We start from the raw sequence: 25,433 nt of genomic DNA, 5'->3' as shown, positions 1-25,433 counted from the left end.
TAAACATAATGGATTGCATGCCAACCAAAACTTAGTAAAACACTTACACAGCATGCATAGGCGCCCAAAACTGCACAAAATGCAAGCTGAAATTTAATAAGCAAAGGACTCAAAAAAAAAAAAAACAAAAACAAAAACAAAAAAACAAAAACAAAAAAACCCTACACATTCCTCTTCAAATTGCTCTGCAGCACAAATAAAGCATTCATATAATGAATGGGCAGTTAGTTTCTAATTACAAAGTAAACTTTTCCACTATATTATGTTTAGAGAAAGTTCACTCAACATAAATGTAAAATGGAGTCACTATAGGTAACTCATTTTTAATTTATATTTTACTCTCATTGCAAGAAATCGATATAAGGAAATCACTGGTAACTTGAACAACAACAAAAAAAAAAATAGAAGAAAAAGGGGGAAATTAAATAAACTTACAACTGCTTCTAAACAGAGTTGCATTTTCTAAGACACATGAGGCCCCATTATCAGACAAGTCATGTAATATTCATTAGTCTCAATTAACTGATTATCTTGCTGTATGTGTATAGTTACCTTAGCCCAACACTACAGGAGGATTGTTTTTAAATAGCGTTTTCAATCAAATGCTGATAACCAATACAGCTAAGTCCAATACCTGGAAGTGCTGACTGGAAGCATGTGCTGCCGACTGGTACGGTTAAGAAAAAGATCCTTCAGCATTTTGAGGTTGAATGTTTACATTTTCTTTATGGGTGTCTGTGGTAAGGGTGGGTGCATAGTACTGGGGACTGAACCTATAGCCACGGGCAAGCTAGGCATGAATTCTACCATGAAACCCACTCTTGCCCTGGGTAATTCAAGTCTCATCACAACGATACACTAAGAACAAATAGGTAGGGCCAAGTCAGAGATAGTTACATACTTACCACACACCTCCAAGTATTTACTCTCTGGGTACCTAGACCCCCTTAGGAAACCTATTTTAGAGATATGTTTATGCTACAAAGCCGAATGAACATTCCTCACGAAAGTTATAACGTCAGGACGCTTGAAGCTTCAAGGGGATTTTAAATCAAGTTAGAACAGCTTTCCTGCGATGCACTGATAAACAGATATTGAAGTGTTATGCCAAAAACGAATTTCCTCCCCCTCAAACGCCAACTGGGAAGGGTAACGGCAATAGCTGCCTATCCCTCAGTCGTGTCTCCAACATCTAGAGTTCTTACCGTGAATTCTGTTGGCAATCTTGGTAGCTTCTAAAGTTTCCAAACTATTAACACTATTAAATACTATTAAACTTAGAGGTTCAGAGAGATTAGACAAATCATGTTAAGGGGGACAAAACTCAACTCCTAAGGCTCATTAAAATATTGAGTGTCCTTCACCTCTCCTCCTCAAAGACTATTACCAATTGATTTCAGTTACAGAAAGCCAGGTAAAACTGCATTGAGAATGAACAACAGCCTAAAATAGTCTAGAACTGGGAAAACACGTGAGACAATCAGATTTATATTACACTGACATGTTTAGCCACTGAATTTTAAATACCGGTAGACCAAATCTGTGAAATAATTTAAATATACTTCTTGTAACAATATCGGAAATGACCAAGATTACTTTTTATAGTTTTGAAAAGTCTAGTTTGTTCTTTATAGGCAGCTACATTACAGTTAAATTTCTACCGTAATCAAGAATCTTGGAAGTATCTCCGAAAACTATTAACTGTGCCCACTAATAAAATTCCTCAGGAGCTAAGTGTGTGGATTCTGCCAGCTACCTGAGTTCTAACATTAAGTAAGCAGTAATATCTTTTCCTATCACAGGCTCTCAAAGACGTAATTTGTGGGGGAGACCTTCAACAAAAAGAAACCAAAGCTTAGTGTATTGTAGGAATCATATAGCAAAATGAGCGTAGTCTTAGCCCGATGCTTTGTGACTTTCAGTTATTACATTAAAAAAGAAAATGAAAAAGAAAAAGTGGTGGAGTTAAATTTTAATACAGCCAAAAATAAATAAATAAATAAATGATATTGCTTTATACAACAGTTCATGCATTGGACATTTAAATACAAAAATATTGCTATGGGGTTGCAATGTTAATAAAAAGTAAGTAGAAGTCCCATGCACTGCACACAGCACCCATTTAGTGACATGCCAGGACAGAGGTGCAGTGAGTTACAGAGGAGACAAACAGATAGGAGGGGTTATTTTTAATGGGAACCATACACTTACCCATTCTCACCATAGATCTTTTGAAAGAGTCTAAGAAACCAAAAAACCAAACATTAAAAAGGGCCATTCTCTCCAGTGGTGTTCGCTTCTAAGTACTTGATGTCTTTAACCTGAGTTTAACTGAAAATGGGCAAATCTGAACCGGCCGCCCTTAGCTGCTTCTTAAATATCAACTTTTAAATATTTCAACTTTTAGTCAGTCTCCAATGTCAACGAACTAAGGTCAAATAATATCAACATTTTCTAAATTTACTACTCTGAAAGTAATTTTTTTTTTTTTTTTTTTACTCCATAAGAAAAGTTCATAAGAAAAGGCCTCCGCTTGCCAGGAGCTAAGTTAGATTTAGGGCCATTTTGCTGTATTCAGCCTGGTCAAATTTGCCCGTTCCCCACCTATAGCAAGCTGAAGAGCTATCAGGAAGCCACGTGGCTCGTTTTACAGAAATGGCCACAACTACAAACAAATAATTTGACAGACTCATGCATTTTAATGGAATTTGCACTGAACTTTATAAATAAAAATGCTACAAACTGACAGTTCACAAAACCTAGAATGACCACAAAAATCGACTTAAATTGAAATCTGCAATCACAAAGTTTTCAGAAAATATTTAGCTCAGTTAAAAAAAAAAGACACTGCAAAATATGATAAACACATAAAACCAAACCACAGCAAGACTGCCACAAAAGTGGTAAACATGATGATAAAAACCTGCCGACACAATTAGAAAATATTTTTATCCAATGTCACATCAGAATGTACTAATGGACTCTTTGAAGCCAGGGGCAAGCTTTGCATATACCTTTTCCAAGCAGCCTAAGGTGAGCAACTATGGAATCGCACTTCTTCCATGAACTGACTAAAAGTTTCTCAAAGCCAAATAATTTTTTTTTAAACAGGATGCTTCAAAACGGCACACAGCATGCAGAGCTGAAAAATGGATGCGGCTTTTTTTTTTTTTTTCAATAAGGAAAGTTACACAAGAGCATCCATCACAAGCCAACTCCTTGCAGAAACACACTCTGACCTCTCAACCATCAGCCGCTTCCTGTGCCTAAGCCTGCTGGCCTCCCGGATGGCCTCCCACTTCTGCAGGTCGGCCTCGCTGCAGGGGCCAGGCTTGAAACTGATGGGAGGTACAGCAGTCCCCAGCTTCCAAGACTGGATCTTGCGAGCCAACATGTCGTCTTTCTTCTGTCGGTAGGAAGGTACTAACACTCTACAGCCGGTGCTGTTTTCTTTGGGTGCGCGTGTCCTTTCGAGCACAGAGAGAAACTTCGCTTGGATTTCTGGAGGTAGGGTCCAGGGTTCAGGGAAAGGGACTGGCTGGTACCTATCCGGGGCCCCAGAAAGGGGCACTTCTTTCTTCTGAGCTGGAATCCTACGGACAATCATATCATCCTTTTCTAAATCTGGAAGTACAAGTTCACCTTCCCGACTCTGCAAAATTATATCTCGTTCCACGGCATCGTCCGGCTCCGAGAAACTTCTAAAGTCTTCAAAGGCTCGAAGGACACACGGATTTGCATGGAAAGCCCCTGTTTTTCTGACAAAGAAATCGTCATTTTCTAAGTCGGGATCTAGGGCTGGCAGCTCAAGGTCATGGGCTCGATAGCCTGGTGCGGGAGAGAGATTCTTCCTGCGAGTTATGAGCCTGGGGCCAGAGGTAGGATCGAGTTTGACACTTGTTTCCGAGGACAAGATGTCATCAGAGTAGGTTTGGAGGGCCTGAAGCAATAAAAACTGACTGATGCACAGAAAAGAGAAAAGGGAGGGAGAATCGTAATAAGTATGAGGAGAAAGACAGCAGACCAACCAGTAGTCATCGGGGTTTATGGAGGGCGGGGGTTAATTTAGGAGCGATGGAAAGGAGTATTACAAACAAGACAAATATTCAAAACTAGTCTCTGACTTTCCTGGGGCATCATCTAAAGAAACACGAGGCTATCCTCCCAGGAAGAGTGAATACTATCAAGGTCAAGTCATTGACCTACAACTCAAATCAAGTGGACCTCCCAGCCCAGGCCTGGGCACCGCTCCTTGTACCAGCTTTCTAATTCCATTATCCACAGTGGCTCGTCCCCTCCCTAGAGGATGTGTGATCAAGAGTTGGCCATCATATATACTGTATGCTGTAGTGCACATCGTGGTAAGTAGAAATAACAAACTGGTCTATATTCTTAGAAAAGACCCCGAGGTGGGTTTAGGTTTGTCTTCTCCAGACTTGCCCTTCCCAGTGCCTACCTAAAAATATTTCCTTTCACCACATCTCCATACCCAGCACAACAGTAAATTCAGATAATATTTTAAAAAGCAATTTTGGAATGGTTTCTCAATAGGATTCTTGCGTATTAACCATTGTGCACACTGTTGTTTTAACAGCCTGTTGATTTCTACCAACTTTTCGGCAACACCCTCATGCAGAAGGCAGGGTGTTTGTTACACACCGTGCCTTTACCCTGTGTCGTTACGTTCCCATGGCTCAGTACTCAGGTTCTAGGTTAAAGTAGCAGCAGAAGCAGTCAAAGAAGGTGTCTGGTCAGCCACAAGCAGGTAGCTCATGCAGACAGGTGCACCTGGATTCCTCCAAAGCACTGCTGGTCCTCCTGGCTGCATGGGTGTCCCGTGACCTCATAGTGTGTTTGGTAGCTAGCTCCAGCAAGAGTGAAGGTCTTTGGTAGTTGCTGTCTAACCTATGGTCTGCCTTGTCTAGTCTACTGAAAATGGTGGAGCTTTGGAAAGAGCCCGAATCCTCATTCTCAGAGTCAGAATTCCTTCTGCCGAGAAGTGACAAGGAGAAAAGGGTGAGGGGTGGAGGAAGCAAAGAAAGAAATGAAGAATGTAAGCTTTGAAATCAAATGCTGAGATAGAAATAAAAGGGGGGGAGCCTTTTAAAGTCTAGAATCTGGAATATTTTATTGTGCTGCTGTTATTGTTGTTGTGTTTTAATAATAGAAATATAGGCCACAGGCAGTTTATTAAAAGAAAAAAAAAAGTACCCTCAGGGGGTGGAAGGGAGTTTACAAGTAGGTCAGAAAGTTTCCTTTTGTTTTGTTTTCTTTTGTTTTGTTTTTAGAGACAGAGCCTCATTTTGAAGCTTAAGACTTTTTTCAAACTTTTAATCCTCCTGCCTCAGCCTCCAGAGTGCTAAGATTCTAGGCATACGCCCCCATGTATAGTCTAAGGATAACACTTAAACATTTTTCTTTAATTATCAGAGTTCTACAGATGTTAAAGGGCAAGTCAAGCTTTCGGGCTCCCTAACTGAAAAAAAAAAAAAAAAAAACAAGACACAGACTCCACCGGACTGGGACAGAGAACACCAGGAGCATGCATTGACAAACCTGAATCCCTGAAATTCCTTATACCATGGCTTATAAGTCTCTCTTTTAATTTTTTTCCAGTTCATATCTTCTGGAGTCCAACATTTGGGAAGGAACTGATCAAAAGAGCTCCCTGGGCTTGGCATGACTGGGCTAAGCTTCCGCACATACAGATCATCCTTCACAATGTTGGGCATGCGCGTGAATTTTTCCTCTTCCTCTTCTAAACACCAAGAGGAGGTGGAAGTTTCTTGGACTGTGTGCCAGGTCTCCATCTTGGGACCCCAGGTTCTCCTCTGGGTACTGTTCAAAATATCCAACCAGGTTAAAATACTGTGTGAGCAGTTTGTGGCGAAGAACCCGAAAGGCATGCACTCTACCCTCTCTCTCAACGCTTACACCCCTGTGAAGGAAATACGTTAACTCCGCATCTCAACACCACAGCTCCTAGGGCCAAAGTCAGACATTACAGCATCACCTCACTTTAGCTAGAGAAAAGCTAGATACACAGGGCTATGTTAAGAGAAAGAAGAATTCTAAGAGCATTACCTGTTGCTTTTGTTTAATGCAGTCAGCAGCAACATGGATACCCAGACCCAGGATAAATAGATGTCTGACCTTGTTAGTGTATGTAGCCAAGAGGCTAGCGTATCAAGAGAAAATACTCAAAGACAAGAGTTGACAGAGGTGGATTATGAGATGAAACCCTCAGGTCTCTTTTCCACATGGAATCTCTGGTTGGCTAAGTCAATCCAAAAACACATCAGGCAACCCCGCTTTCAGAACCACGAGGCTCTGTGCTGAAAGATGGATTGGAAAAATCGTCCTTTACTCTGCTAAGTCGGTGGGACAGTAAAGAGTTTCTTTTCATGTCCACTGCTATCAACACGAAAGAAAAACAATGGAAAGAACACAGCAGAGCTCACATCGGTCATCCAGTGAGCTGAAACACACCAATAAACTGAGGGCATGCATCTGGTCATTGGATGCTGGCGTTCTGAAACACAATAACTGTCTTCAACATAGGACTGAAAACAGAGGTAAGAAAAGAAATTCCCATTGGTGGAAGCTATACTTTAACTAGCCATTTTGTTAACCTTGTTAAACCTCATTAAACAGTTCCACAAATCCAGAAAGCACTCCGGAACCACATCCCATGACACTACCTTGAAAATGTTCCGTCTGTTTCTGTGTAGACCGGGCTTGCCCAGCTCCTCCTGTTATCCTCATGTTTGTCTGGCCTCTTCTTCCTCAAAGGTGCTGGCACATAGGACGGCTGCTTGCTTTTGTTCGGCAAGAAACGATTGAATGGGAGAGCCGACTTTGGTTCAATGGCTGAAATCCTTCGGTAGGACATATCATCTTTGTTATAATCCTGCATTTTGAATGTAAATTCCCAATCGATGTCACTTTCGCAACCTATAACGGCACAAAAACTTGCTTTACTCTCCAGGGCTCTCCTGCTGAAGCCCCTTCCCTCAGCATATTCTCCTCTCCCCTGGAAACCCAGGGCTGCTGCTGAAAGGCCTGAATATTTTTAGAACTTTGTCAAGAAGTTGTGATAAGACCCATGAGGAGGGACTTGCCTTCCCACTGGAGGCACACACGTAGTACATTCTTCTGCAGCCATGATAAGCAAATAAATCCCCCAAGCCCTGGACAGTCCCTTCTCTTTCCAACCTTCTTTGACACCACAGTGCTTCATAAATTTGGTGAGGTATATCACCTGATAAAATCCAATGAGATAGCGCAAGTCTACAGGAACTCAGTAATATAACAAAAGGCAGGAAGCCATCAGATTTCCAGGAAGTAACAGTCAAGCATAGAAACCAAAGGAAGACTGACAAGATTCAATGGTGATAGACAGACCCCTGTAAGGCCACTCTTAGGGACATGAATCCTACACCAGAGAAGACAGGCTAGATGACATCTGAAGTCCTAATGAATTATATCTTATGCATACACGAGAGCACCAAACTAAAGCTTACTTGATAAGCACAGAAGCTGTAATGGAAACCAGGAATTGTGCTTAAAACTCTACTTAAAAGCAGGTTTAACAGAAAGGGGGAGGGGTTGTTAAGAGGAGGGGGAGAAGGGAAGAAGGGAGAGGAGAAGGAGGAAAAGGGAAAGGAGAAAATGAGAAAGTATTTGTGATAGATCCCAAGGATAGACAGAAACAGATAATAATATATTCTCTAATTAGAAGAAGGAGGGAAAAAACAGCTCTTAAAAACCCAATAAGAATAGAGAGAGTAACTACACAAGTCGCCTGCAGTAAACTCCTTCCTGTCCCTTCTTCCCTGCCTCCAGTGCACTTGTAAAACGCCAGTAGTTGGTAAGGGTTGCAGGCTTCCTCCTGGCTGCAGAAGGCGTCTCCCCTCATAGCTACTGGCTGTCAGCACACCAGCCAGGTTAACTTGACCTAACACAGTTTGCCTTTGTCACCTGCCAGGCAGGAATGAACAGCAAACAATGCCAATATGGTTCAGAGGAAGTGGTCTGACATAGCTATGTCACAAGAACGAGTGAAAGGGGAGTCTGGGTGGAAAGATGGCCACAGCCAGGACAACCAGAGTCATTAAGCTACTTTCCCTGTTTTGTGTGTGTATGTGTTTGTTTGTTTAACACTTTCTTTTAAAAGAACAACAAAAAAAGTTGCTTTCCTTACTAAAACCTACTAGTAAAATTTGTAAATCACATTCCATTTGTTTTTTGAAGTTTTAAACTTAAAAATATTATTTTTAAGCCTATATACAAATACCACTCCTGATATGTTTTCATATAAAGCTCATTACATGCACAATTTTCTAATCCTAAAAATATTATCCTAAGTGTGGTTACCACCCACTATAATTGTGTGGGTAGCAGAATTTTAATACAGTAATCACAGAAAAGCTTCATTCTCCTGGAACCCAGTTCCCTCCCACTCCCCTACTTAGAATTGTCTACCTGTCCAGCCCTTAAACAAGGTTCCCTTGCACTGAGACTGTGGGGCCCTCTGCTTTGCATCACACACACCAGGAATAGGTCACATATAAAGGAGGAGTTGACCTTACACCAGTCGGTCTGTACGTTTTGATGATAAATCTACACTTGCCACAAACCCACAACCTTTCTTTCTCTCTGCTATACTTTGCCAAGTAGATATAAATTCAAACAAAGCATTCCATAGGCTCCCCGGTCAGGACAACGGAACGCAGTAGGTTGAGATTTTTCAGGCTTCGTTTATAACTGTGATTACTCCGATGAACTATAAACTTAGATTGGCTTCCTTATAGGTATGAGCATCTTCATCTGAACTCTAAAAGAGTCACACCTCAGTAAAGACAGTGACAGTTACAAAGGTTAACACTAAGCCATTCACATTTTTCTACTCTAAAGGAGTTTAGTTTGGGTATGCTTCACTAACTTTAAGAAAACAAACATATTATTTGTGATGTCTGAGATTTTTGCATAATAAAGGTCTTGGGTCAAATATTTATGTCCATAATAAATAAACTGAAAATCTTCAAAGATGGAATACAACTTCACAATCAGAACCCCCATTTCCGTTCTGATAACGATGATGCTTGAAGCTCAGGGCATCTTTAAAAGGAAAAGGCTTGGTCTTGGAAGTGCTGGAGTTGGCCATGTGCTCTGTCACTGACGGATAGCCTCAGAATTTGAAGAACTGTTATCTTTGGTTTCTACTTAGATGGAATGAACTAAGACTACCTGGATGTTTAGTTTGAAACTATTAATATATTAGGTATAATAGCCACAGGAATAAGACATGTATTTCTTTACAATTCTTTACAGTGTGAAAGGGGGAGGCATGCATTTCTTCTTTTAAAAATTTACTAATCATTACTGATTCTGTGTGAATATATGTGTGCTTGTTCTTGCCTCAATGCACATGTAGAAGGAAGAGGAGAACTTACAGGAATTGATTTTCTTTCCCTCTTTCCACTATGTGGGTCCCAGAGATGGAACTCAAGCTTAGTAGCAGTGAACAGCTCTAACCACTGAGCAATCTTCTAAGCCTTGAAGATACATTTCAGGGAAGTGTTTGACCCCAAGCCTTCAAGCTTGAGTGACATTTCCTTCCCACAACAAGACTTAGAGTAACTGATTGCCTCACCCTCTGCTGTGGATTAGCATAGAGCACAGTTGGAAGATGCGTCCTACCTCCCTGCTAGTCAAAGCTTAGAGAAACATTGAGTTACTTTTCCTCGTTAGTATTTCTTAAGGACTTCTGGTAAAATTAAGACAAGAAAGGAAACTACCCAGGAAGTAAAACAGACATTTTACAGACTCTTATAATGCACTCTGTGTTTAGATATTTGAGTTAACGGGTCTTACTAGGTATCTATTGCTCAATCTCTATCTCAAGAGAGTCTCGCTAACAAAATCCAGGCCCAGTGAGCCAGGAACCATCTCCTCAGAAGTCCAAATACAGAAGAAAGAACCACCACAAAAATACCTAAGAACACGGCCCTATGAAGAGCCTCATCCTGGCGAAAACTCTTTGGATAATTTTCATTTTCTACTTTCTCTCCTTTACTATCTTCTCTTCACATACGAAGAGATAAAAGAAACACACAGCGCAAGACACAACACCCACTCACCTTCCTTGCCAACTCTCAGAGTGAAGTCTGAGGAACAGCTGGTCAGAGATCTGGACCCCAGCGAGTCCAAGCTCTCAAAGGAATCTTCCCTTCTGTGGCTACCTGGAGGGGCAGGAAATTCTCCTCTGTCAGGACACCAGATGTCCCCGTAGCCACTGTCCCGACCACTTCTTTTCAGGCAGCTGGAATCTTCAAGTGCCTGAAGGAAACATGGTACAAAGATCAGAGAATGAACATGAACTTGCAGGGACGTAAAAGCTCTGATTAATAAGAAGGGTAAGTTGACAGGGTTTTTCTGTTCAACAAAAGAAGAAGAAAACAAAACCCATTAAAAGTATATCTTTTTTTTTCTCCACAAACTGTATAATAAGGGGGTATTCAAAATTTCATATAATAAGAAAATACCTAAAATTATTAACAAAGTTGTATAACCAAAACATAAGATGAAAATACTAATAAAAACAAAATTACAGTAGTCTTGAAATGCTGGTCAGTGGTGTGTGTGTGTGTGTATACATACATATATATGTATGTGTGTGTGTGTGTGTGTGTGTGTGTGTGTGTGTGTGTGTAGAGAGAGAGAGGAGATAGAGAATGGGGGGTGGGGGATGAAAGAAATCAAAGAAAAAAATTTTAATGTTGACACCCCAAAGGTAGGCAAATCTTTAGGATGTCTTGTTCTCTCTTCAGGAAATATCTGGGGTGCTTTTGTTAAACATAAGTTAAGAATGACATTTTATAACCCCATCAACCGTCAAAAAAAATGAATTTTGTTATTATAAAGATCAGTGAGCATGTACATGTACATTACAGAATTTATTTATTTTTACTCATTATACAACCTAGATATAAGATGCTGGCAACCAGGTCTCCCAAAGGCATATTAAAATTAACTGGGGTGTGTGTGTGTGTGCTCATGAGTGTGTCTTTCATTCTCACACAACCTTCCAGAAGCACAAAGTGATTTAACTAATCAGGGCTACAGAGTCATTGATTAAATCATGTTTTAACTTTTAAAAAATAGTTGAGAGACCATGAGGAAAAAGATTCCATATTAAATGACAATGAATATTGATGAGCTTTTTAAAGTACACATTAAAGCTAGGCAGAAAAGCATTTTTCCTTTTTAAGAAATGGACACTGAGAACATAAGATTGAGGTGGGTTACCTGAACTCATCTTCAAATGGTTAATTAAAAGCAGGTAGATGAGCAGACAGTATTAGAAACCGCCAAAATGGAAACACGATGTCAGACAATAACGATGTGAGGTTTGCAAGGGTTACTCTTGCCTTAACATTTATCAGAATACTTTCAACATGTGAAGGAAAGCTGGCAAGTGCTTGGAACAAATAACTAGCAGCTGTTTCAAGCAGACTTCTGCCTAAATCAGATCCTTCAGTTCCTGAGTCAATTGTCTGATGCGTGTTTGAAGTGCCAAGAATGGCCAGTGAAGAGATTTCATGCCGCCATTGTTAATCTTAACATCCTGGCGTGAACATGGCCAGGGTCTACCTTTCTCCGAGCTTAGCTAGCAGGCTCTGTCTCAGGCTATGAGACTGACATTTTAAAGTCAGTCTTTAGATGCATCAGGCTTTTCAAACACACATAACTCCATACTTTTGGAAACATCAGTGTAAATCACAAATGACTTCTGATCTTATAAATGTTAAAGTGACTGATTAGTAACTATGTGACCATTGTAAATCACTCAGTCTGTCCCTGCAGCCTAAGGACTTCACCCTGATAGGTCCCCCACAAATGAGTCATCTGCAAATTACAATCTGACTCAAATACAACAGCTCTCAGTGAGTGTGGTTTCATTGCGATTTCCGGTTGGCATTATCACTGTCGGAACTGGGAAAGTACAGTCGAGGACGTCATGCCTTACATTTTAAAAGAACTGATACAAAACAAATGATAGATTGGCATGCCTCTCGTCTCTATTCTCACCAGGTAATGGGATAATAGGACTACAACCACAGTTTTATCTACAAAAAAAAAAAAAAATCTTCTGACCACACTGACTCTGACATCGGTGAGCGCAAACATCCTTTAAAGAGGCATTCCTAGCACAGACTGCACTGAAATCACTCATCCTGAGTCACTGCCATAAAAAGTTAGGAAGGCTATAAAGAACACTAGTCCACAATTCCATGTCCCTTGTACCTTCTAACTGCATAGCTCCTTAGTTCAAATGACTGTGAAGCCAGGTTCCCCTTGTACCCAAAACCACTTGCAATTACCCCACCAGAGCTTTACTCTCTTCCACAGCAAGGACCGATGTGCTCAAGTCTCAGACAATTATGCTCTCTGGTAAATGAGTCATTCTCCAACTTCTAGCACAATATGTGTAAATGGCAATATCTCAACTATTAATTCAATTACCTCATGCAACAAGTGTGAGTCCAGAGCAACTCTTCTGTGTTCCTGTACACATGCAGCACACAGGTGTGGGTGCACATATGTGTGCGAGTGTTCGAGCACATGCAGGGTAGGTGTGCAGAGGCCAGAGGCCAATCTCCAGTGTTGTTTTTTAAGAGATGTCCACCTGGCGTTTGTTTGGTTGTTTTATGGTTCTTGAGACCAAAACTGGATATCTTGTTCGTCAGGAGTTAGCCTAGCAGGTTATACTGGCTGGCCAGAGCCCAGGAATCCTACTGTCTTAGCCTCCCCAGTGCTGGGATAACATATGCATATCACCACACTCCACATTATTGCATGAATTTGAGGGATCAGACTCATTCTTACCCTTGCATGGCAAGCATTGAACCAACTGAGCTTCTCCTAAAGGGCTACCAATTTCTTACAATAGAAAGACAAAAACAAAAAATAACAACAATGAAACCTTATAATCCTATCTTTTTGTAATGCACAAGGGTGGCTAAATGCAGGAAAAGTGTTTTGAAAAACATGGATAGATAGAGCAGAAGGCAAGTATTCTCATCATGACGAAATCTTCCTCTAGTCTAATCATAGTTAGAATAGAAACATAGCTAGTTGCATGAATTTCATCCTCGCAATGTGCCAGAAACAAACGCTAAATATCTTTCTTGTTTAAAGTCACCAGAGAACTCTCACAAAGCAAGCACTACTTTATAAATGGTATTTTATCATTTTGAGCATTTATTTTTCTCTCAATTCTTATAAAGTACTCTGGATGAATAGTTCCACAGAGAAATTTGTTTTTCCACTAGGGCTCTATAAATACAGATTTTTTTTTTTTTTACAGAAAAATCAGTATATTTTGCTCTCAGCACTTGGTCCTTCTCAAATAGCCTACAAGCTTCCAATGCCTGTTGCAAGATGAAGGAGCAGCAACACAGGTAAAAAACAAAATTCTGGGCTGAGCAGTTAAGAGTATCTGTGGCTCTAGTTTAGTTACCAGCACCCACATCAAGCAATAAACAATGCCAGTAACTCTAGCACCTGGGCACCTGATGCTCTTCTCTTCAGGCCACCAAGGTCACCAGCACTCTCACACTCTCACGTGCATCCCTATACACACACACATGCACACACACAAACATATACCCTCCTCAGGAGTCAGTCATAACTCATGCTTGCAGTCCCAGCAGTTAGGAGGTAGAGGCAGGAAGATCATTTTTGGCAATATAGCAAGTTTTAGATAACTTAGATTATTTTGAAACTCTGTCTTGAAACAAACACTTGAAACAAGTGAAACTTGGCCCAGTTTCATTTAACGTTATTACTCTTCAAGGAACACAAGCACCATGGTGATATTGGAATGTAGTCACTAGAGATAATTACCTACCTCAAGAACAAATTAATATAAAGAAATTGAGTAATGCCTATAAATGTTAATAGCCCTAAAAATGCCTTTTTACTGCAGGTTGAGTTCATAATGAGTATAAAAACAGTTAAGTTATATAGTGTATAAAAAAAGAATGTGTGTGCCATCAAATTGCCTAAAATTAAGGACATAAAATTCTATATATTGGAACTGGTCTGGAATAGATAGCCCACTCTATTGGAAGAAACATATAAAGCCAGAAAACAAGTCCCTAACTTGCTTACACAGCCCTGTCTAGAGAGGACAGACAAACTCATCATGTTTGCCACAGAGGAGAAGCAGAAGAGTGTCATAAAGTAACAGAAGTTATTACATATCCATGTTGATTGTATCCTTACCTTAGTCAAAGCTTGTCCTAAAAGAGTCTCAAAAGCTTTCAAATTGAGATAGGGACCATTATAGTAGGGGTTATTTTGTGCTTTTCTTCCCAGCCAGTACAAAGTTATCAAAACCTAAATGGAAAGAACAAGACCAGTAAGTTGGTATGCAAGTACCAGTTCAAATGCAAGCGGATAAATTGCAATTCATAATACACCACAGATAAGAAGCAGACTCTTAGATGTATGGTATGGAATGTGGTCAGTAAAATATAGTTATTCGTGATATAGTTCATTGTTTCATAGTGGGTTCTCAGATCGCAAGGCCCAGAACTCAATAGGCAATCATACACTCTACCCTTGAAGAGGAAGGGTTAGTAAGAAGAACACACAAGGCTTGGTAGTAGTGCTCAATAGAATGATTTCTTAGCGTGCATGGAGCCCTGGGTTTAGTCCCCAGCATTGCATGAAACTGGGTCTAGTGGTCTATACCTGGACTCCCATCACTCAGAACGCAAGACAACCAGAAGTTCAAAGGTCATGTGTGTACATGAAAACTATGAGATCAGACTGGGCTACATGAGAAGCTATCTCAAAAAAAGGATGAGTGTAAACTACAAGTAAAACTCAGGGCTGGTGTGAGGGGGGCAAGTGTGAGGGAGGGAGGCAGAAAGAATGCACACAGGACCACAGAGGTGGACAACGTCTGGAAGCCGATTCCCATTTCCTAGCTTGTTTTAAGGCAGGGTCTCTCTGGTAGCTCGCTGCTCCATTAAGCATGGCTGGCCACGAGTTTCTGGGCCTCTCTGTCTCTGACCCCCCATCTCACACTAAGAGCACTGTGAATACACACACGCCACTGTATCCAGCTTCCTACACTGGTTCCAGGGATCCAAAGGCCACCAGGCTTGTATAAGAAGCTCTTCTACCCACTGAGGCCCATCTCCCTGGCCCACAAGTGAAACTTTTTATGTCAACATTTTTCCAATAGAACTATATAATAAACCCCTAAAGTCAGTAATTCTCATTGCTTGATGACTATATTTTTAAATAGAGCTGTTATTTTTAGGTATTCTTTTATAATTATAGAATATTAAGGGCATGATGCCAGTCTATACTGATAATTACCCAAAGTTCTTAAGCAGTCAGTGTCTTCTTTTAATGTCTAATTTGATAATCTCTTGCTTGCTCCCCTAAAACTTATAAATTGAGTGTGGTGTTGTCAGATGAGAAATAGAACAACGACCCTTGAAACTTCATCTTCCATTTTATGCCCAAATCCAGTCTATATGAAGTCTAACAATGCATTAATGCACGCTCTTGGACTTCAACTGTTTGGTTTCTGGATAAAATTTAATTAGAAACGGTGACTCGGCGTGTATTCTTAGAGCTATTATGACTTTACAGAATATAAAGGAAAAGCTATTTATAACACTCCATTAAATACAGCTTACATTTTTCAGTCTCCTGTCAGTCTCTTCTTGCCTGTAAAGAAAGAGAACATATTGATTAAATAATATCCATGAACCTTAAATTATTAATTATGATTAAAATTCATTTTCATTATAAAATTCTATCAGTGTTAAAAGTCTCCTATATGTTCTGAAATCTTAGATCTCACAGCACAAGAATCTTTCCATAGCCACTGACTTAAATATTACAGTGAGTTTTCTATAAAAAGAAATCCCTTGCTCTTTTTCTTGTTTTACCAATGATAGTCTGATGAATTGTTCAATTACCTTTAATGTTTAAACCTACTCTAAGGTTCTTAAGCAAAAAGTCAAAGCATGCCTATGACAGGAAAGCTGGACACACATACACACGGAAAGCTGGACACACATACACACGGAAAGCTGGACACACATACACACACACCCCTGAAAGGAGAAAAATCAAACACACAGCTTTGTATTGAGTCCCCCCCCCCCCCCCCCCCGCTACCATCCATACCCAAGAAAACCTTTGGCAAACTGCTTAAGAATTCTGGCCCTGCAGATTACAGTTTTAAAAATGGGCTACAAACTAGGTGTGGGATCTGATACCTTTAACCCCAACACTGAGGAGGCAGAGGCAGGCAGATCTCTGTGAGTTCAAGGCCACTAAGGCTAAGTGAGCTCTAGCCAGGACTACTTAGTAATACTCAGTTCCAAAAGAAACAAACAAACCCTATCAGGAACTATGACCTGAACAGCCTCTACTCTATTACAGGCATGTAGGACATTTTTACTGGCCTGCAAAAGAGCATGATGTTTATAAGAAAGTCAAAAGGAAACAGACACCACCTCAGTGTTGAAGAGACTTAATAATGTGTAGCAGAACAGAGGGGCCTCCCTCAAGTACAGAAGTAAGTATTTTCCATCTCTGCCAACACATGGTATCAGTGAGAGCCACATTGTAGGAGCCTGATTAGGCCTCTAGGATGGCTTGTCAGCATGGCTTAAGTAGTAGAAGAAAAAAGACACACACACATTTGTTGTCTATATGCAGATGGAACATATTCCATACATCAAGCTGGTAATGTACATAGCACACATTCATAGAGAGAAGAAGAAAAATGAGGTGAGCGTGAAGACAGACAACGGTTGATCTCAGCTTTCCAGCATCGACGACTCTTCCTTTTCACAGAACAAGCTCGACACAAAACAGACTTAATATCCAGCTCCAACCCAGACAAGCACCGAGAGGAAAATCCTAAGTCCTCACATCGCTGGTAGAAACATCTGCTCCATTCACTCGGATCCCACTTGGTAGCATCTACTTAAACTAAAGCCCACAGGCCATAGCCCAGTCAACCCAGTTCCAGCTACAGCCTAAGAACAGTTTTGTATGGTTTGTTTTTTTTTTTATTTTTCATCTGTTTGACAAAAGCCATACTCAGGAGCCTTTCTATGTTCTTATGGAATATCTACACAGAATGAATACCAGGTAGCCATGGGACTGAACAGCCTGTAACTTTATTCTAGGGTATGGTTCGGTCTCATAAACAATGAGAAAAGAAGAATACAAGTAATATGGATAGGTACTAAAACAAGCAAAGAACAGTTGGTACCCTTGGGGTAGAGCATGGGAGAGTCACGGCATGGAGCAAGGCCTCTCTGAGGCTGAGAATTTGAATTCTGAGCCATAAACTGGCTATCTAACTGTGTGTGCCTCCTAAGGAATCTTCGACCTGTATATTTAGCAGCTTGTGGGTCATTTCTTAAGATGGGTTCTGGGATCAAACTCAAAGCCTCTTGATTTCAGGGCAAGTACTTTATCATTTCCTGAGCCCCTGGAAGTTGATCTTTGAGTTAACATATATTTTTCTGTTTGTGTACTATACTTCAAAAAAAAAAAAAGTAATCTGAAGAAACTTCACATCTGCGCTGCTCAGGTTATAATTTATCTTGTCAACCAAAAGAAAATCATCTTGTAGAACTGAATAGAATTCTGTTTCAGGAATTGTTAAGTGAGGAATATCACTAGAAATGGCTGTGAACTCGTGGCCCATAATTCTAATGGTGACTGCCATATCAGTTCAAATAGTAAATTATCTAAAGTACAAAAGTACCATGAATGTGTAGTCTCACAGACATATGGGTCTCAAAGTGATCCCACTTTTATCAAAAGCATGCTTGGGTATCAGGAATCACAGAGCCCTTGTGAAAACCTCACCTCCTTTCAATAGCTTGAAATAAATATTTCCCGTCCTTCAGCCTCTGACTTTTTATAACGATAAGCAAGGCAGGGTTATTCCGTGACAGATCCAATAGCAGTGACCTTGCTTTCTGGCCCTTCACTTTACATTCCTTTCTAAGTGTGAGCATTTACAACGTGCTCCACAACACAAAGACACAGGGGCCAGCCAAATTAGCTTCCTATCACTGAAGCCCATAATGTCAGGAATTCACATGGCCCAAGATTGCTGGAGTAGAGTTCACTGTGACACACACACACACACACACACACACACACCCCAGTGGATGAAGTCAGGAAACAGGCAGCTCCTGGGCTTGGGTGGCCACAGAGCACACTCCTGAGAGCTTTTAAATTAACCAGTAGAGAGAGGAAACTCAAAGTAGCAAGCCAAGAGCCTGCACAAGCCAAAGTTGAAAGTAAAATCTGCCCTTGATGAGTGGCCCCACCAGAACAAGTGTGCCCAGAACTGAGGTCACACAACACCATGGAGGGAGCACTTTAGGAATGGATGTGGGTCCCAGGGTCTCTTCATTTGGACCATTTATTTTCAAGGTTTCTAATTTATACTGAGAGATGCAACGCATACAATGTCCCCTACTTCAACAGATAAGAGGAAACACACAAAATAGGATCCCTAACTTATCAAGACCAGTTCTCAGACTATGGCTCATGGAGGGAGAGGCTCTTCTGTCCACTCTTCCCACAAAGGCCTCCTAATGACATTCTACGCTGGACTCAGACATAAGTTGCAGCCAGCCTAACACAGCACTCCCTAACTTCCTCTTACTCCCTACTTAGCTTACGCGTACAGCCATCTTTAGCCTGCATTTGTTTCTGTATGTTGTGGTGGTACTGAGAACTGAACCTAGACTTCATGTTAGGCAAGCACTCTGCCACTTAGCTATATGCTCAATCCCAGCCTTAAGTATGTGAATAGCTCTGTGTGGTGTTGTTCGCTGCCGTCTCTAGTGCATGAATAGAGGGTCTGCCTACTTGGATGTGCATAAAAATATTTTATATGACCAGCGTAATGCAAGATACACAAACATTCTCATTCACTGAACTCGTTGATCGGACTTTGGAAAGGCAAGTTGGCAAGAAAAGGCCTAAAATGAACACCTAGGACATTCTTAATATTCATATGCTGTTGAAAAAATTAAACTGCATTAGCTTATTTTTAATGTCTGTCCAATTTGACTCCAACTGCACTGCTACCCACAGTTAGGATTGGGTGGGCGGGGAGTGGGAGGGGGTACTATACCCACGTGTACCCATTGGAGGCCAGAGAGGGGGGTGTCTTCTACTATGGCTCTCAACCTCACCATCTTAAGACAGGGTCTCCCACTGAAGCAAAAGCTCACTGTTTTGTGAGTAGCTTGCCAGTGAACCTCTTGGGATCCATACCTGCCTGCTCTGATGTCATGCTCAGGTTATCATTTGGGGGCTGGGAACTCAAACTGAGATCCCTGTTCTCACAGAGCCGTACTGAGCCACCTCCCCAGCCTCCTCCACATTTCCTCTAACACTGAAGTAAAATGCAACTCTGTAAAACTGTGTCAAACCCTCCAAAAAGAAACAAAAACATAATTTAAAAAAAAAATCTTGCATGGTGATATCTGAAAAAAAAATAGTCAAAGACTTCATACTTATATTTTAAAAGGTTTTACTATAAATTGGATTAAGTGGTTATATTCAGATATTTTTTAAAAAATGGCTATCTTAAGTATATGGATAGCCTTTATTTAATCCTTAAATATGCCCTAACAGTAGAAACCACATTTAATAATCACAAAATAGTAAGCAGAGCTAACTGTTCCATTGCGTTAATTCTGGCATATCCTCTGCTGCCTGTCCTCAGCAAACTGGGCAGTCTGTGGGCTCACACAATCGTCATCAACTGTCCCAAACAGCTACGTACTAAATGTAGAAACTGGAAGCTGTAACACTCATGCTTTCTTTACTACTTACACAAGTCTGAATCAATCAAGAAGTAAATTTTGATTGGAGGACCAGGAAAATAAAGGCCCACCCAGATCTCTAACTCTGCTGAAGAAATGATGTGAGGTCCTTCCAGGGGGAGCCATCTTGGCTCCACAGGCACTTCTTGGATCTACTCTGTGTGTATCCTGACTCCTCATCAACCATCTGCAGGAAATTGGGCTTGAAAACTCACTGCCCCAAATCCTTGCCTGCAAAACAGGAGCCTAGCCTCACTGGGTATCACTGAGATTCAGACTGCTTAAGCCCAGGCCAAGCAAGGAAAGGAGACTTCATGACTGTCTCCAATTATCATTATCCACCTCAACTGGCCTCTTGAGCCAGGGATCACTGCTGGAAGCCAGTCATTGATCCCCTTACACAGAGTCCTTTCCCCTCAGGGAGACACATTTGAATGAGACGTAATGTCCAATGCTCTTTCACATTACACTTCTTCCGGTGACTTAGTATAGATAGCTTTACATGAGGGTCAGAAGTTACTTCCAAAAGGAGGTCAGAACAAAGGGTGTGGCACCCTGGTACAATCATCATCTACAGAGATTCACTGGCACCAAGCCAGTCATCTCCACCCATCCTTGGGCTATCAGAGCCTGCCACAGCCTTTACGTTTTCTATAAGGTCCTCATCACTGGAAGGAGGGATGTCTATACAGCCAACACACACACACACACACACACACACACACACACAAAACCTGCTTTCATCATATCTGATAGAAGTTTAAGAACAAAATGTTAAGAGATTATAATTTGCCAGTATGTGCCAGCCAGCAGTCATTCACTGCTCTATCCAAAGAAACTCTGAAAATCCTTCAAAGAGCTCACTCTGGGCCCACACACCACACCCACCACAGCTTTGCTCCATAGCCTCGGGGACCAGGGAAAACGGGAGCTATCCCAACACATGGTTTATCAGAGAATTACTCACAGGGCTGGCAAAGATAGCATCTGAGTGTTTGTGTGTGTGTGTGTGTGTGTGTGTGTGTGTGTGTGTGTGCTGCCTCTCCTCACAGAGCCATCCTGGCTGATCGAGGGCCAAGAGACAGGAGGAAATTACCTCAAGTCAGGCCTCACAGCATCTGACACAGAATCCCACTGCTTCTGAATTGCTCTGTGACTCAGAACTCCTTTTCCCTTCGGGACACTGCCCATACCCACATGCTACCGAAAGGCCCCATCTACCCTTGCTGCTACCCAACATCATAATTCTCTAAAGACTTGATTCCTACATTCTCCAAAACCATCTCTTCTCCCCAGTTCTCAACCTCCATTTTCAAGTCCAACCTCAGTTACTCAAATGTAACTGTGCCATTCCACAGGGAAACACGCATCCAAAGACTCATACTGGAATTCCTCGTGTTGAGTAGGTACCCCCAGGCAGAAGCTTAACACAATAAAGCACCGGCCTTGGACCAGATAGCTCAGCAAGGAAGGGAGCTTACTGCCCAGACTGCTGAACTGAATTCCATTCCTGAAACCCATATGCTGGAAGAAGAGAAACAACTCCTATTGGTTTTCCTTCGACCTCTATAAGCAACATATGGAACACAAAGGCCCTTTCCCACCTACATAAATAAATATGTAGATTAGATAGGAAGATGGGGGGAGGGAGAGAAAGGGAGAGAGGGAGACAGGGAGAGATGATATAGGTAGGTAGGTAGGTAGGTAGGTAGATAGATAGATAGATAGATAGATAGATAGATAGATATCTTTTTAAATTCTGGCCCCACCTACCACTATTCAAAGCTTCCAATCCAGGCCTCCTCTGTCAAAACAAAAAGCATATCTGAATTCTTGAAGTTCTCCCAGGAGCTCAAGCGCAGCCCCACACCAGGTTCGGACTCCTCCCTGATACCAGAATAAGTTTCCTTGGCTCGCTCTGCTCACAGAACAACTGCAGCAGATCAAATGATTATATCCCCAGGGTACTTCCCAGAGCAAAGCCAGGAAGCTTCCTGGAGCCCCAGCCTGGCTGGCCCTGCCCTGGGTGGCAGCAGCTGACCTGGGCGTTGCCCTTTGGGAAACTATGTTGATATCAGAGAAGCTGACCTCCCCAGATACTTGGTCGCTCTCCAAACCACCAAATTGTCTCTGCTTCCCAGCCACTGCTTCCACGACTGGACACCTGCTCAGAGCTTTTAGAAAAGAAATTAATGAAAAGGAAGCAAGAAATGGGGCCCTGAATGCTGATGTTCGTAGGAAGCCAAAGGAAGAAAAGGGCTGTGGACACTGTCCAGTTCAGATCTGCTAGCTGTGTATGGAGTTGGGGTGGAGGCAGAGTATGCTAGGAGACAGCAGGGCAAGTCAGAGCAGATGTCCATCTAATGACAGGACAGTGTGCTTTGACCTGTTTTGTGTTGCTAGAACAGAGCATAGACTGGATCACTTATAAGTATGTTTCTTAGGGTTCTGCAGGCTGAGAAGTCCAAGATCTGGTGACCCATACCTGGTGATACGGAAAGTGAGAAAGGATGGCTAGAGAAAAGGAAGAGAAGAGAACCAAGCAAGCCCTTGCAGCAGGAACCACTCTCACTGTATCTAACCCGCCCCTCAATAACTGCATAACTGGTCTACTCAAGAAAGCAGAGCCCATGTCACCTTAAGCAGCTTGTCCCCAAAACTACTGCACTAAGGTTAAGTTTCCAACAGTTTGGGGGACACATTCAAACCACAATTACATTATTTTTGTTTGTGTGTATGTGTGTGTGTGTGATGTAAATGTATATATGGATGTGGATGTGTGTGTGTGTTTGTGTCCATGTAAGAATGATATATATGTATGCATGTGGATTTGTGTAGTATGAGAGGGGTGGAATATGTCTCTATGTGTATATATACATTATGTGTATATATATGTGTGATATGTGTAGGTTTATGTGTACATAAAGTGGATTTGTATATGCATATGAATGTGTGCATGCATGCAAGTATGTATGTGTGTTTATTCTTTATGTATTTTATTTGTTTAAATATGCGTTATATGTCTGTGTATGTGTGTATGCTTGTGTGTGCTGTATGTAATATATATGTTATACATGCTACACACATATACATATATAGATGTATGTATGTATTTATGTATTGTACCTATTCAAATGTGTATATGTGCATGTATATGTTATATGTATATGCATATGTGTGGTATATGTAAATGGCACATGCTTATAAGTGCAGGAACATATGCAGCCTAGAGCAAGACCCCAAGTGTCTTCTTCAATAGCTCTGCTTTACTGCCTGAACCCAAAGCTCAGTCAGCTTTCTATCTAGTCTGGCCAGTTGGAGGGCTCCAGAATTTGCTAATCTCTACCCCCTTAATACTGGGATCAGAGACATGTGCAGCCATACCTAGCCATCCCAGTGCCAGGGCTTCAAACTCAGCCCTCATGCTTGGAGAGTATTCTCACCAACCGAACCATCTCCCTACCCCAACATCAGTGCCACATAGACCACAAGGCATCCATCTCCAAAAAGGGAGGAAAATCGAGGGATTCTGATCAACCCTGGAAGATTCCAGGACTTTTCAAGAAACACAAGTAAGAAAATTCCCAACACTAGGGTCTCCAAAGAAAGGGACCATTTCCACTTCAAATGTCGCAATCCCATTAGGAACCCAGGGCTCTAGCGGTTGCAGCTCTTTTTCTATTAATGGAAGCTCTATTCATGGAAGCCCATCCATCCATCCCATCATTTAAAATAGAACAAACACTAGCACCTTCCACTGCGTCAAATGGAAGTGAGGACAAAGGAAGATAGAGATGAATTCTTAGAACATTTCACTCAGTCTTCCCTCCTCTCAGAAAAGCAAACTGTGCTAACTAACGGAGAGTAGCTCCAGCTCCCCTTCCCTCCCTCCCTCCCACCTTCCGACTATAAATGAAGCTGCCTTTCTGCTGACAGCTCCCAGGGATGCAGAAATTCTGTGACTCACTTGTCAGACCAACAGAACACAGCTCGAGCTGTTCAGCGTGGAACCTCAACAACGGCGCCAGGAAAATACCACCACACCTGGATCCACATAATGAGTGAGCAAACACCTACGTCTAATATCTATACTTACATACGTGAGAAAAACAAAACTTTTGGAAGTTGAACAGTTTCGCCCTAACGACATGAGGCTAATTCCAATCATGTATGACTAAGTACCTTCTTTTAAAAATAACTTATTAAATTTCACATCCCTCCCACATAAAACAGCTTTTATTTAAAGGGGAAGTGGGGAGAAAAAGCAAGTATTCAAAGGACTCACATACACACTGTCACTTAACACAAATGAAGAATGCCATTTCAGGAACTGAGGTGGGTTGGGTTCAAATCAATGAACTAAAGATCATGGGATTCTTTTCTTCTATTCTATAAGCTTGTTAAGAAATAAAAGCAAGTTCAGAGTTGGGACTAAATACCATCAAATGACAAACAGAAAGAACACAGCATAACTGCCAAACACACATTGAGAACAATTGTGCATGATCTGTTTATTAAATAGTTAGGGCACAACTGTATAAATTGGTCAGAGAGAACAGAAGGGTAATCACCCACCCACATCTTTTCTCCTGTACCTTCCAGTACCAGGTAGCTATAGTTCTAGAGACAGTGGTTATGAGGTTACATGTGATCTAATGGCCAAGTCACTTAGCAGGCAAAACCAAAACACTGCAGGTCACAGGTAGCCATTAAGTAAGATGCTCCAGGCAGATCACAGAGATCTGCAGCGGGGATTTCATTTGGGGGAGTTGCCAATGCACAGATGAAAAAACCTAAGTTCCATGACTGAAAGACATCACCTGAAAAGTAAGTATTCCCAGAGGAGAGGCCCAAAGGTTGAGCCCTAAACATGGAAGGGTTACAAAGCAGGAAACCCAGGCCAAGCACCCTAGGGAGGACGACCCAGAGAAAGAGGCACTTTCTACTACAAATAAGGAAGTGCAGACCCTAGCCACAACACTACCGAGAGTTAGACAAGGGATCTGAGAATCAACTAGTGCATTCTTATCCTTCATATCATAAAACACACACTAAACCACTAAGAGCACTTCCTCAACAAAGGGAGATGAGCGGGGTCAAATATCGTCTTCAATGGAATCCTTATCAAGCCATTTTTCATTTCGAGATGCAGTGTACTGGAACACTGAACCATCGCTCTGAAGGGTACGTATCTCTCCAGCTCTGAGACCATGCTCAAAGTCATGTCTATAATACGGTTGGAATTCAACCACAGTACAATAAATACACGGCATTTAGTCGGGAAGCTTACGGTAGTTGATTGGCGATCATGGGCCAACTGACACACTTTAGCTCAATAATTGTGTGTCATGGAACAAGAAACTGGCATCATTATAACAAGACATCAGAGCTGGGGGGGCGGGGAGAGGAAAGAAAATTAGAAAAGTATTGAATATTCACGAAATTAAAATTTTGAGAAACTCTGAACCAAGAGAGTTATTTCCTTTATAGTTTGAATTTTTCACCATTTAAATGTTTGGCTTTGTT

At 41.4% G+C, this 25,433-nt stretch overlaps 1 protein-coding gene across 15 annotated transcripts in view; it reads right to left on the bottom strand.

The window, feature by feature from the left end:
- Lmo7 (LIM domain 7) overlaps positions 1-25,433 on the bottom strand; it is a 211,460-nt gene that overhangs the window by 46,186 nt on the left and 139,841 nt on the right. For 7 of the 15 annotated variants that reach the window (XM_085828814.1, XM_085828821.1, XM_085828822.1 and 4 more), the window contains 8 exons: positions 15,726-15,756; positions 14,293-14,406; positions 10,143-10,341; positions 6,702-6,954; positions 5,557-5,838; positions 4,789-4,989; positions 3,240-3,959; positions 2,212-2,241 (listed from right to left, as the gene is read on the bottom strand). In XM_085828814.1, the coding sequence (XP_085684940.1) occupies positions 2,212-2,241; positions 3,240-3,959; positions 4,789-4,989; positions 5,557-5,838; positions 6,702-6,954; positions 10,143-10,341; positions 14,293-14,406; positions 15,726-15,756 (1,830 nt within the window). The remainder of the gene's footprint in view (positions 1-2,211; positions 2,242-3,239; positions 3,960-4,788; positions 4,990-5,556; positions 5,839-6,701; positions 6,955-10,142; positions 10,342-14,292; positions 14,407-15,725; positions 15,757-25,433) is intronic. The other 8 variants (XM_085828817.1, XM_021181949.3, XM_085828818.1 and 5 more) reach the window with 4 other exon arrangements.

This window comes from Mus caroli, unplaced genomic scaffold, assembly GCF_978045245.1.
Source record: "Mus caroli unplaced genomic scaffold, Mus_caroli_1 scaffold_12, whole genome shotgun sequence".
In the NCBI taxonomy this organism is placed as follows: domain Eukaryota; kingdom Metazoa; phylum Chordata; class Mammalia; order Rodentia; family Muridae; genus Mus; species Mus caroli.
Note: the sequence above shows the minus strand (reverse complement) of the source record. Positions and strands in the feature narration are given on the sequence as shown.